A 13,782-nucleotide genomic window follows, 5' to 3' on the forward strand; every position below is an offset into this window, starting at 1 on the left:
CAGATGGAGAACCATCAGGGATTCACATCAGTATCCCCAGTATAGGTGAAGCTTCACAGCAGCAGCGCAAGTACATAAAACTTACAAAGTATTTGAGTAATTTGAGACATGACGTGTGGTAACTGCAGCAATGCTTGGGCGGAACAGTTAACTTTGGACCTATGGTTCCCAAAGCTCTCCACCACCAGGAGTTTCCTCACCTCAGGAAGGCAAATGGAATGTTGGCTTTTATTGCAAGGGGGACAGAGAAGTCCTGCTACAACTTGGTGAGGCCACACCTGGAGTACTGCGTACAGTTTTGGTCTCCATATTTAAGGAAGGATATACTTGTATTGGAGGCTGTTCAGAGAAGGTTCACTAGGTTGATTGCGGAGATGAGTGGGTTGACTTGTGAGGAAAGGTTGAGTAGGTTGGGTCTATACTCATTGGAGCATACTCAGAAGAATGAGAGGTGATCTTATTGAAACTTATAAGATAATGAAGGGGCTCGACAAGGTGGATGCAGAGAGGATGTTTCCACTGATGGGGGAAATTAAAACTAGGGGACATAGTCTCAGAATAAGAGGCCGCCCATTGAGATGAGGAGGAATTTCTTTTCTCAGAGGGTTGTAAATCTGTGGAATTCTCTGCCCCAGAGAGCTGTGGAGGCTGGGTCATTGAATATATATAAGGCGGAGACTGACAGATTTTTGAACGATAAGGGAGTAAAGGATTATGGGGAGCGGGCAGGGAAGTGGAGCTGAGTCCATGATCAGATCAGCTGCAATCGTATTGAATGGCGGAGCAGACTCGAGGGGCCAAATGGCCTATTTCTTATGTTCTTATGTTCTTATGTTCTTATATTTGGTGCAGACTAATTGGAGTTTTTGCCTGACAGCAGCACACACTGATGATTTGGGGATGTGGTTGGAATTTCCCGGATGGAGAACCGTTGGGAATGCCCATCAGTATCCTCAGTTTAACTTCAGTAAGTTGAAAGTTGAAAAGGGGCCCAGAAGAAGCGAGGGCCCAGGGCCAGCACGAACCAGCCCACACTGCGACATGTGTGTGCACTAGGTCCGTGCAGCAGAGCTGGTCTCCAGTCATCTTGGTTAACCCTTGACACTGGACCAAGACCTAGCTCTGTCAAGCCCGTGTGGTGACTGGTGTGCAACGGCCACCACACGTTAAAAAAATCCACGCACAGGCATCTTCCACCCTTCAACATGTAGTTCGGGATCTGGAATATTAGGTAATTCATTGAAACACCTGTGAACTCATCCCTTTTTGGCGAGGAAGCAAGTCATCCTCGCTACGAGTGACTGACTATGATGATGAGATTGGAATCAAAAATTGGTAGGCAAAACAGCAATTGAATAATGGGAGTCCTTCAAAGAGGAGGTTGTTCAGGTACAGAATGGACACATTCTTATGGCGGGGGGTGGGGGGAGAGGGGGCGCGGGGAGGAAGGGCATCCAAAGCCAGAGCTTCTTTGATGACTAAAGATATAGAGGTTAAAATGAGACAGAAAAAGAAGGCTTATGACAATTGTAAGGTTCATAATTCAGTCGAGAACCAGGCTGAATATAGAAAGTACAGAGGAGATCTAAAAAAAGGAATAAGAGGAGCAAAGAGAGAGTATGAGAACAGGTTAGCAGCTCATGTAAAAGGGAACCCTAATGTCTTTTACAAACACAGAAATAGTAAAAAGGTAGTCACAGGAAAGTTGGGGCCGATTAAGGACCAAATAGGGGATCTTCTTGTGAAGGCAGAAAGCATGGTTGTAAGGGGAATAGACAGACGTTTCTGCGGCCGCAACCGAGACTCCAGGATGGTATGTTGCCTCCCTGCTGCAAGGGTCAAGGATGTTTCGGAGCGGGTGCAGGGCATTCTGAAAAGGGAGGGTGAACAGCCAGTTGTCGTGGTGCATATAGGTAAAAAACGGGATGAGGTCCTACGAGACAAATTTAGGGAGCTAGAAGTAGGGCATCAAAAGTATTGCGACCAGTGCCACATGCTAGTCAGAGTAGGAATCGCAGGATAGCTCAGATGAATACGTGGCTTGAGGAATGGTGCACAAGGGAGGGATTCAAATTCCTGGGACATTGGAACCGGTTCTGGGGGAGGTGGGACCAGTACAAACCGGACATTCTACACCTGGGCAGGACCAGAACCAATGTTCGAGGGGGAGTGTTTGCTAGTGCTGTTGGGGAGGAGTTAAACTAATTCGGCAAGGGTATGGGAACCTATGCAGGCAGACAGAGGGAAGTAGAATGGAGGCAGAAGCAAAAGATAGAAAGAAGAAAAGTAAAAGAGGAGGGCAGAGAACCTAAGGCAAAAAGCAAAAAGGGCCACATTACACCAAAATTCTAAAAGAGCAAAGTGTGTTAGAAAGACAAGCCTGAAGGCTCTGTGCCTCAATGCAAGGAGTATCGGAATAAGATGGAGAATTAACTCGCAGATAGCAGTTAACGGGTATGATGTAATTGGCATCACGGAGACATGGCTCTAGGGTGACCAAGGCTGGGAACTCAACATCCAGGAGTATTCAACATTTAGGAAAGATAGACAGAAAGGAAAAGGAGACGGGGTGGCATTACTGGTTAAAGAGGAAATCAATGCAATGGTAAGAAAGGACATTAGCTTGGATGATGTAGAATCGGTATGGGTGGAGCTATGGAATACCAAGGGGCAGAAAACGCTAGTGGGAGTTGTGTACAGACCACCAAACAGTAGTAGTAAGGTTGGGGACAGCATCAAACAAGAAATTAGGGATGCATGCAATAAAGGTACAGCAGTTATCATGGGTGACTTTAATTTACATATTGATTGGGCTAACCAAACTGGTAGCAATGCGGTGGAGGAGGATTTCCTGGAGTGTATTAGGGATGGTTTTCTAGACCAATATGTCGAGGAACCAACCAGGGAGCTGGCCATCCTAGATTGGGTGATGTGGAATGAGAAAGGACTAATTAGCAATCTTGTTGTGCAAGACCCCTTGCGGAAGAGTGACCATAATATGGTAGAATTCTTTATTAGGATGGAGAGTGACACAGTTAATTCAGAAACTAGGATCCTGAACTTAAGGAAAGGTAACTTCGATGGTTTGAGGCGTGAATTGGCTATATTGACTGGCAAATGATACTTAAAGGGTTGATGGTGGATAGGCAATGGCAAACCTTTAAAGATCACATGGATGAACTTCAGCAATTGTACATCCCTGTCTGGAGTAAAAATAAAACGGGGAAGGTGGCTCAACCGTGGCTAACAAGGGAAATATGGATAGTGTTAAATCCAAGGAAGAGCCATATAAATTGGCCAGTAAAAGCAACAAACCTGAGGACTGGGAGAAATTCAGAATTCAGCAGAGGAGGACAAAGGCTTTAATTAAGAGGGGGAAAATAGAGTACGAGAAGAAGCTTGCCAGGAACATAAAAACTGACTGCAAAAGCTTCTATAGATATGTGAAGAGAAAAAGATTAGTGAAGACAAACGTAGGTCCCTTGCAGTTGGATTCAGGTGAATTTATAATGGGGAACAAAGAAATGGCAGACCAATTGAACAAATACTTTGGTTCTGTCTTCATGAAGGAAGACACAAATAACCTTCCGGACGTACTAGGGGACCGAGTGTCTAGTGAGAAGGAGGAAGTGAAGGATATCCTTATTAGGCAGGAAATTGTGTTAGGGAAATTGATGGGATTGAAGGCCGATAAATCCCCGGGGCCTGATAGTCTGCATCCCACAGTACTTAAGGAAGTGGCCTAGAAATAGTGGATGCATTGGTGATCATTTGCCAACAGTCTATCGACTCTGGATCAGTTCCTATGGTCTGGAGGGTAGCTAATGTAACATCACTTTTTAAAAAGGGAGGGAGAGAGAAAGCAGGTAATTATAGACCGCTTAGCCTGACATCAGTAGTGGGGAAAATGTTGGAATCAATTATTATGGATGAAATAGCAGCGCATTTGGAAAGCAGTGACAGGATCGGTCCAAGACAGCATGGATTTATGAAAGGGAAATCATGCTTGACAAATCTTCTGGAATTTTTTGAGGATGTAACTAGTAGAGTGGACAAGGGAGAACCAGTGGATGTGGTGTATTTGGACTTTCAAAAGGCTTTTGACAAGGTCCCACACGAGAGATTGGTGTGCAAAATCAAAGCACGTGGTATTGGGGGTAATATACTGACGTGGATAGAGAACTGGTTGGCAGACAGGAAGCAGAGAGTCGGGATAAATGGGTCCTTTTCAGAATGGCAGGCAGTGACTAGTGGAGTGTCGCAGGGCTCAGTGCTGGGACCCCAGCTCTTTACAATGTACATCAATGATTTGGATGAAGGAATTGAGTGTAATATCTCCAAGTTTGCAGATGACACTAAACTGGGTGGCGGTGTGAGCTGTGAGGGGGACGCTAGGAGGTTGCAGGGTGACTTGGACAGGTTAGATGAGTGGGCAAATGCATGGCAGATGCAGTATAATGTGGATAAATGTGAGGTTATCCACTTTGGGGGCAAAAACACAAAGACAGAATATTATTTGAATGGCGGCAGATTAGGAAAAGGGGAGGTGCAACGAGACCTGGGTGTCATGGTTCATCAGTCATTGAAAGTTGGCATACAGGTACAGCAGGCGGTGAAGAAGGCAAATGGTATGTTGGCCTTCATAGCTAGGAGATTTGAGTATAGGAGCAGGGAGGTCTTACTGCAGTTGTACAGGGCCTTGGTGAGGCCTCACCTGGAATATTGTGTTCAGTTTTGGTCTCCTAATCTGAGGAAGGACGTTCTTGCTATTGAGGGAGTGCAGCGAAGATTCACCAGCCTGATTCCCGGGATGGCAGGACTGACATATGAGGAGAGACTGGATCAACTGGGCCTTTATACATTGGAATTTAGAAGGATGAGAGGGGATCTCATAGAAACATATAAGATTCTGACGGGACGGGATAGGTTAGATGCGGGTAGAATGTTCCCGATGTTGGGGAAGTCCAGAACCAGGGGACATAGTCTTAGGATAAGGGGTAGGCCATTTAGGACTGAGATGAGGAGAAATTTCTTCACTCAGAGAGTTGTTAACCTGTGGAATTCCCTGCCTCAGAGAGTTGTTGATGCCAGTTCATTGTATATATTCAAGAGGGAGTTAGATATGGCCGTTACAGCTACGGGAATCAAGGGGTATGGAGAGAAAACAGGAAAGGGGTACTGAGGGAATGATTAGCAATGATCTTATTGAATGGTGGTGCAGGCTCGAAGGGCCGAATGGCCTACTCCTGCACCTATTTTCTATGTTTCTATGGTCGAGCTAATAAATGAGTACTTTGCATTTGTCTTCATAGAGAAGAGGATGCTGCCAATGTAGCAGTAACGGGACCAAAAGCAGAGAGTAGTAGCAATGTTGGATAGGATAAAAACAGATAAAGAGGAGGCACTTAATGATTGGCAGAGACCGCACTCGGTCCGGATAGGATGCAGCCTCCGGTCCAGAGGAAAGTCAGGGTGGAAATTGTGGAGGCTCTGACCACAATCTTCCAATCATCCTTGGATATAGAGGTGGTGCCAGAGGACTGCAGGATTGCAAATGTTACACCCCTGTTTAAAAAAAGGAGAGAGGGAGCAACTATGGGCCAGTCAGCCTAACATCATTGGTGGAGAAACCTTTAGAGCCAATAATCTGGGACAACAGTAATTGCCATTTGGAAAAATTTGAGCTAATAAATGAAAGTCAGCACGGATTTCCCAAAGGCAAATCGTGTTTGGCTAACTTGATCGAGTTCTTTGATGAAGGGAGAGGTTGATGAGGGTAGTGTAACTGATGTTGTGTATATGGACTTTCAAAAGGCATTTGACAAAGTACCACATAATAGACATGTTAGCAAAATTAAAGCCCGTGGGATTAAAGAGGCAGTGGCAGCATGGAGACACAATTGGTTTAAGGACAGAAAGCAGGGAGTAGTGGTGAACGGATGTTTTTCAGACTGGAGGGATCGATCCAGTGGTGTTCGCAGGGGTCAGTATTGGGATCGCTGCTCTTTTTGATATATATTAATGTCCTGGACTTGGATACACAGGGCATAATTTTAAAGTGTATAGATGATACAAAACTCGAACATGTAGAAAACAATGAGGTGGATAGTAACAGACAGAGACAGACTGGTGAAATGGGCTGACACGTGGCAGATGAAATTTAACGCAGAGAAGTGCAAAATGATACATTTTGGTAGGAAGAATGAGGAGAGGCAATATAGAGTAAATGGTACAATTTTAAAGGGGGTGCAGGAACAGAGAGACCTGGGGGTGGCAAGACAAGTTGCGAAGGGTGGTAACAATGCTTACGGGATCCCTGGCTTTATTAATAGAGGATAGAGTACAAAAGCAAGGAAGTTGTGGTAAACCTTTACAAATCTCTGGTTTGGCCTCAGCCAAACAGTATTGTGTTCAATTCTGGGCAACAAACTTTAGAAAGGATGTCAAGGCCTTAGAGAGGGTGCAGAGGAGATTTACTAGAATGGTACCAGGGGTGAGGCACTTCAGCTATGTAGAGAGACTGGTGAAGCTGGGGTTGGTCTCCTTCGAGCAGAGAAGGTTAAGAGGAGATTTGATAGAGGTGTTCGAAATCCTGAATGGGTCTGATAGAGTAAGTGAAGAGAAATTGTTGCCAGTTGCAAACGGATCGGTGGCACAGATTTAAGTTGATTGGCAAATGAACCAGAGGCAACATGAGGAAACATTTTGTTTTACGCAGTGAGTTATTGTGATCTGGAATGCACTGCTTGAAAGGGTGGTGGAAGCCAATTCAATAGTAACATTCAGGAACTTGAGCGCATAAATCTAGGCTGACACTCCAGTGCAGTGCTGAGAGAGTGCTGCACTGTCAGAACTGCCGTCTGCTCTCTCAGTTGGACGTAAAAGATCCCATGGCACTATTTCAAAGAAGAGCAGGGGAGTTATCCCCAGTGTCCTGGCCAATATTTATCCCTCAATCAACATAACAAAAACAGATTATCTGGTCATTATGTCATTGCTGTTTGTGGGAGCTTGCTGTGCACAAGTTGGCTGCCGGATTTCCCACATTAACACACTCCAAAAGTACTTCATTGGCTGTAAAGCACTTTGAGACATCCAGTGGTCATGAATGGCGCTATATAAATGCAATTCTTTCCTTTTTTCAAAAGAGGATTGAAAAAATACTTGAAGGGAAATAAATTACAAGACTATAGGAAAAGAGCAGGAGAGTGGGATTAATTGGATAGACACGATGGCTGAATGGCAGAAGGTAAACTAGATGGACGTTGGATTTTCTCATCTAACAATTCCTGTATTCCTACTACACTTTAGATCATGTTTATAGTACAGAAACATTTGTATTGAGGTACAGCTAATAGTATTGAGGTACAGCTAATACATAATGAGGTTTGCAGTACCCTAGAATCCACCATATTTACACTGTGGGACACATATAGGAGCGATGGTAGCATCAGGCAAACCACTGCAACGGCAATATTAATCATCAGCCGGCAATGTCTCCAGGGAAGGTCCTCACAGAACCTTCGCTGGACACACCCAGCCTTTGTTATGCTCCCCACAACACACGAGGAAACCCTCTCTAAAGATGGCTCTCTGTGCTGCCAAAAGCACCAGCCCCACCTTGTTTTTGTCAGTGCAGGTTATATTCAGCAGCGTAATACGGAACAGACCCAGCACAACTGGGAGGCATCATTCTCTGAGGCTGAGCTGTTTGTCCTAAGGAGTGGGATGTAATAATTGCTCTATGGCACCGCCAGTGGTCTGTAGGTTCAATGTTCTCTTCGCCATAAAGACGCATGCAGTGTTTCACAGAAATGTGCCCCAAATCCTTTGCTATTTAGATCCAACTCCAGTACACTTCCACCAGTGCACTCCAGCACACACCTATACACTTCCACCACCAGTACACTCCAGTATACTTCCACCAGTATGCTCCTGTACACACCTGTACACTCCAGTACACTTCCATCAGTACACTCCAGCACACACCTGTACACTACAGTACACTTCCACCAGTGCACTCCAGTATACTTCTACCAGTACACTCCTGTACACTCTAGCACTCACCTGTACACACCAGTACACTTCCACAGTACACTCCAGCACACTCCATCACACTCCTGTAAACTTCTACCACCTGTGCACTCCTGCATATCCTGCACACTCCAGTACACATCACCAAAAATGCAAACCCTTGAGAGAAAGCTAAAATGTACTGTACCCCAACAAAAAAACAGCTGCATCAAAACAGATTACAGAACATGGTAAAGGGCCAATCCTCATTCAGATTTAAACTCTAAAAGATTCTGCAGTCGCAGTGGTCGCTGTTGGAAGAACAGGGCGGTGCTGAGAGTGGAGTGGTAAGATGCAGTAACACTATGGGCATGCGAAGGGTTAATGTGTAGAGAAGTCTGAGTGAGGCTGATTTCCCCTCCCACAGCCTCAGTTGTGGCTGCAATCCATTAACGCAGCGGAGGTTAGTGACTGAGAAGCTGGCAAGATAACAGGAACCCAGCTGGAGAAAGGTTTCATTGCCTCGACTTACAAGAGTAATATGGGGCAGGGGGTGGGGGCATTTTAACCCCCTTCACCATGATGGGCGGGAGAGGTCACGGGGTGGGGAGGGTATGTGAAACACAACCCGAGCCCGCAATGAACGCGTCTACTTCCGGCTTAACCACGGCGGGTTTGGGGTCAGCCGAATAAGCCGCTCTGGAGAGGCGGGTCGGTAATTGTAAGGTACGTAGAGCTGTTGCATTGTGAGTGGCTTAGCCAGTCACGTGATGTTCACAAGACTCAATAAAACCCCAGCCAGTTGGGTTCAGGGATCCACAATGAGGTATGCAGTTGTGAGCCTAGTGGATGAACTGGAAATGTGTAGTATGATTGTTAAACCTTTGTTAATAAACCAACTAGTTCTTAATAGCAATGTGTTGCTATGAATTCTTAAGCAAACAACCCATGAAGCAAATACATTACAGGGGGTTAGCCGTTAACCTATCATTTTCCCTCAGACGCTAATTGACCTGCTGCATATTGCCACAATTCCCTGTTTTGACTAAAGATGGTTACATTGAATTACATAAAAATGACATTATGGAAACAGACCATTCGACCCACCCAGATGGTGTTGATGTTTATCCTCAACATGAGCCGTCGAACTAATCCCAAGTGCCCGCCCTCTCCCCACATCCCTTTATTCTCTGGTCCTTCAACCACCTGTCTTACCTATTCTTAAATGTTGACATGGGCCCAGAAATGTTTTCGGCGCATGGTGTGGGGGGGGGGGGGGGTGCAAGATACATTCCCTGTGTCAGAATGGTCAGGCCCGAGGATATTCAGATATTGGCTGCCTCAGGACAAACCAATCTTGCGGAATAGGGCTTTAAACAGGCGGTATGCCCTTTAGTTACATGTGCAAAGAGCTCAAAGCTTGTTTCAGGCGTGGGTAATGGATGCCCCTTGTTTGTCCTTAGGCAATATGGCGGTTGGCACACTTATGGTCGGAAATGTGCATGCTTCCTGCCCGCCATATTAGGGCCTTAGTAGTCTGAATAGCGCCTGATAAACGGGCGCTTGAGTGGACCAATTTCTCAGCCGTGGTCTCTGCTTCAATCATTAACTCTGATCGTGCATTCCACAGCCTCACAACCCACCATGTAAAAAAGGTATTCCTGTTCTCTGTCCTAAATCTCTTACATTTAATCCATGTCGCCTCGTTCTAGACCCCTCGATCCTTGAAACCAGTCTGATTCTACCTAACTCCGTCACATCCTTTCATCAATTCAAACATCATCATCATAGGCGGACCCTCGAACGAGGATGACTTGCTTCCACGCGAGTTCACAGATGTTTCAATGTTCTAGTCCTGAACTCCAGTTGAAGGGGTGGAAGATGCCTGTGTGTGGATTTTTTTAACGTGTGGTGACCGTTGCACATCAGCCACCACACGGGCTTGACAGAGCTAGGCCTTTATCCAGTGGCAAGGATTGAACCAGGACGACTGGAGACCTGCTCTGCTGCATGGACCGAGTGCACACACATACCGCAGTGTGGGCTGGCCTGTGCTGCCCCTAGGCCCTCGCCTCTTCTGGGCCCCGTACCCTCATTCGCTGCACCTTCGCTCACGATGTTCCAGGGCCCGGTGCTCCAGCTCTATTTATAGCCCGACCTGCGGTGGTGTTCTCACACAGGTCGGGGCGGCCCACGATGATAATTTTAAACATCGCGATCAAATCAGCCTGCAATCTCCCCTGCTGTAGTGCGGCCACTGGGGACGTGTTGCCTCGGGGTGCCCAGTCTACACTGGCTACCGTGGTGTTACCGCTACAACTGTGCAGTGTCCGCTGCTTACCTTACGAATGGCATGTTTTGAATCGCACAGCATTTCTCCGAGACATCAGCAGGACAGGACCGATTGTACACCCTGCAGAAAGGAGATCGGACATCGTCTCAAACAGGTTACAAAAAACATGCTCCATCTCAACCTTGGCTACTCCCGTTTCCCCATTGCAGGGAATCAGATTTAGCCAGTAGTTCAGTACTAACCGAGAACATTGAACACTCAGTTCTGGCATCAGTTTAAAAAAGAACTCAACGTTATCATTTGATCCCACTCCATCTTCAGTCTCATTTTACTGCATGGGAACATTAGAAACAGGAGGAGGCCATTCAGCTCCTCGGGCCTGTTCCGCCATTCAATTAGATCATGGTTGGTCTGTACCTCAACTCCATTTACCCACCTCTGATCCCTATCCCTTTGGTACCCTTACCCAACAAAGATCTATCTAGCTCAGTCTTGAAAACTCCAATTGTTCCAGCATCTACAGCTTTTTGGGACATCGAGTTCCGGAATTCCAGTGTTCTCTGTGTGAAAAGATGCTTTCTGAATTAACTCCTGATGGCTTAGCTCCAATTTTAAGACTGTGTCCCCTTGTTCTGGATTACCTCACCAGAGGAAATCGTTTCCCTGTATCGACCCCATCAAATCCTTTTATCACCTTAAACACCTCGATCAGATTACCCTTCAATCTCATATACCCAAGGGAATACAAGCCAAATGTATGCAGCCTGCCCATACACTTTAAATCTGCACTGTACCCCGCTCAAGGCCCGTATACCCTCCCTGAGGTGCGGTGCCCAAAACCCAACGCTGCACTCCAGATGAGGTCTGGCCAAGACTCTGTACAACGGACGCAACACTTTCGCCCCTTTGTATTCCAGCCCCCTTGAGCACCTGACACTGATGCAATCCAACTCATATGGTTTGTTGCGTTGTGTGACTACTGCAATGAAAGTGGCTCACGACTCAATGGATACCTGAGGCCATCTTTATCCTTCATACAGGCCTCAGCAGCAGGGCAAGGGGAACCGTCAGGCAGCAGTTCAAGGGAGGTCATGCCCCCCTCTGATTGGAGCAGCTGTAGCCGGGGAGGGTAACCACGATCATTTCAAGTTACATTCATTTTTGACCGCATTAGAAAATTTAAAAATAGCAACCTACCAGTTGTATAACGGGCACACGTGGCCATTTGCCAGAGCAAGACCATACCTGTAAAGAGAAACAGAAGACATTAAGAACATAAATGACAGCAGTTGACATCACAACCAATGTTGCCGTGGCAACACCTTGATGCAAAATTGACTCTTTTGCATGGAACCCGGTTTGACAACATTTCTGTGCACTCAGAATGTCTCAAACACACCTGTTTCTAAACCTTCATTTGTGCGTTACTGTCTGACATTTCGAAATAAGCAGATTGTTGAGTTATTGTAAATCCACAGCCTATTTGGTACAAAATGGTAAGGTTACTCCGAGAGAGTAAGGCTGGTACATGAAAAGGATTGTCACTCTGGTGCGCACTTCTAAGGTTGGGGTAACTTCATATGTTGATGCAATGCAGAGGGAGCTTTAATCTGCATTTTTCCAAACTTAAAGTGCTTGACGTGACAGTGTAGCGGGACCTTTATTTTAAGCCTAAATTGTGAAATACCTGGGAGTGCCGGATGAGAGAAAGCATCATTGTGCTTCTGTACTGATCCCTGACATTGACAGCTGAGACGAGGGCAGAGTTCCCAGGTGGCACCGATATCCCAGTGACACAAGAACAAATGCTAAAAGTACATTTTACTGCCTTGCCAACTCCCATGCCCGCAGCTCCTTGCGGAGCCAGTAGAGTTGCCAACTCTGGTTGGCCGTATTCCTGGAGTCTTTATCACATGACCTCCCTCCTACAAGACCCCAGCCCGCCCATTCTCGCCTGTCTCCAATACTTTTGCAATAAACAACTGTTCAAATAAAATGAAAAATGTGATTAATGCCCTGTGATTTTTCTCCTGGGTTGTTTGAAGCAGTGTCCTGAAGATTAACTTTTAATTCATAGAATCATAGAATGGTTACAGCACAGAAGGAGGCCACATCGAGCCCATGCCGACTCTCAGCTAGTCCCACTCCTGAGAGAGTACGGGACAATCCTGGAGGGTTGGCCACACTAGAAGTTGGCCATTTGCACTCTGTAACTAAGATAGCTCCCAGTGCAGTGTCAGTGACGCAGTGGGGTGAATTTCCATGGGGGGGGGGTGGGTTCGCCTGTTCATAAGTCATAAAAAACCCAGCGTAAACGTATACAATATCCCAGTGCAAATTCACCCTCCGCGTCCTTCTATAGGTCCTTTAACATAGAAAAACCCAAAGTACTTTGCAGAGGCATGAGGAACAATGGACACCTAGCTAAAGAAGGAGACATTAGGAGGGGCTTGAAAGAGGAGAGGGGAGGTAGAGAGGCAGAAGGGGTTCACGGGGCCCCAATCTGAAGCACGACTGCCAACGCTGGGGTAAAGGGTAGGGATGACCAGGAGCGAGAGGAACAATAAGTTGGGGCAGGGCAGGACACTCTAGGGCTGTAGGAGGTTACGGCGACAGGGAAGGACATATGCGATATCAGGTCAGTGTGATGCAGTGGTCCCTGAGCGTTATGTAGCAATATGAAAGAAGAAGCACATCTGGTGCACTGACTGAGGGAGGGCGACCCCCAGTCTGCCTCTGTGCCGGCTGCTGCTTCAACTTATCGTCGTTGACTGACAGACCCAGCTGTGAGCTGTTAAATAGACCATAGAAACAGGAGGAGGTCATTCAGAATCTCAAGCCTCTTTCAATTAGATCACAGCTGATCCGCACCTCAACTCCATTTACCCGTCGTTGCTCCATATCACTTGATACCCTTACCCAACAAACATCTATTGATCTCAGTGTTGAAAATTTCAATTGACCCCTCCCCTCAGCATTCACAGCCCTATAGGGGAGAATTGCAGATTTTCACTACCCTTTGTGTGAAAAAGTGTACCCTGATTTCACTCCTAACTGGCCGAGCTGTAATTTTAAGATCATGCCCCTTTGTTCTGGACAGCCCCAGCAGGGGAAATTGTTTATTTATATCTATCCTATCAAAACCCTTTATCATTTTAAACATGGACTCAGCTCCACTTCCCTGCTCGCTCCCCATAACTCCTTAATCCCTTATCGGTTAAGAAACTGTCTATCTCTGTCTTAAATTTATTCAATGTCCCGGCTTGCACAGCTCTCTGAGGCAGTGAATTCCACAGATTTACAACCCTCTGACAGAAGAAATTCCTCCTCATCTCAATTTTAAATAGGCAACCCTTTGTTCTAAGATTATGCCCCATAGTTCTCGTCTCCCCTATCAGCTGAAACATCCTCTCTGCATCCACCTTGTCAAGCTCCCTCATAATCTTATATGTTTCGATAAGATCACCACTCATTTT

General features: G+C 46.2%; 1 protein-coding gene across 1 annotated transcript in view; it reads right to left on the reverse strand.

Annotated features, from left to right (window-relative positions):
- Positions 1-13,782, reverse strand: part of LOC139234915 (transmembrane protein 150A) — a 58,779-nt gene that overhangs the window by 22,323 nt on the left and 22,674 nt on the right. The window contains exons 2-3 of the mRNA XM_070865793.1: positions 11,504-11,551; positions 10,355-10,426 (exon numbers count right to left, since the gene is read on the reverse strand). Coding sequence (XP_070721894.1) covers positions 10,355-10,426; positions 11,504-11,551 — 120 coding nt within the window. The remainder of the gene's footprint in view (positions 1-10,354; positions 10,427-11,503; positions 11,552-13,782) is intronic.

The sequence above is a fragment of the Pristiophorus japonicus genome, chromosome 22 (assembly GCF_044704955.1).
Source record: "Pristiophorus japonicus isolate sPriJap1 chromosome 22, sPriJap1.hap1, whole genome shotgun sequence".
Lineage (NCBI taxonomy): Eukaryota > Metazoa > Chordata > Chondrichthyes > Pristiophoridae > Pristiophorus > Pristiophorus japonicus.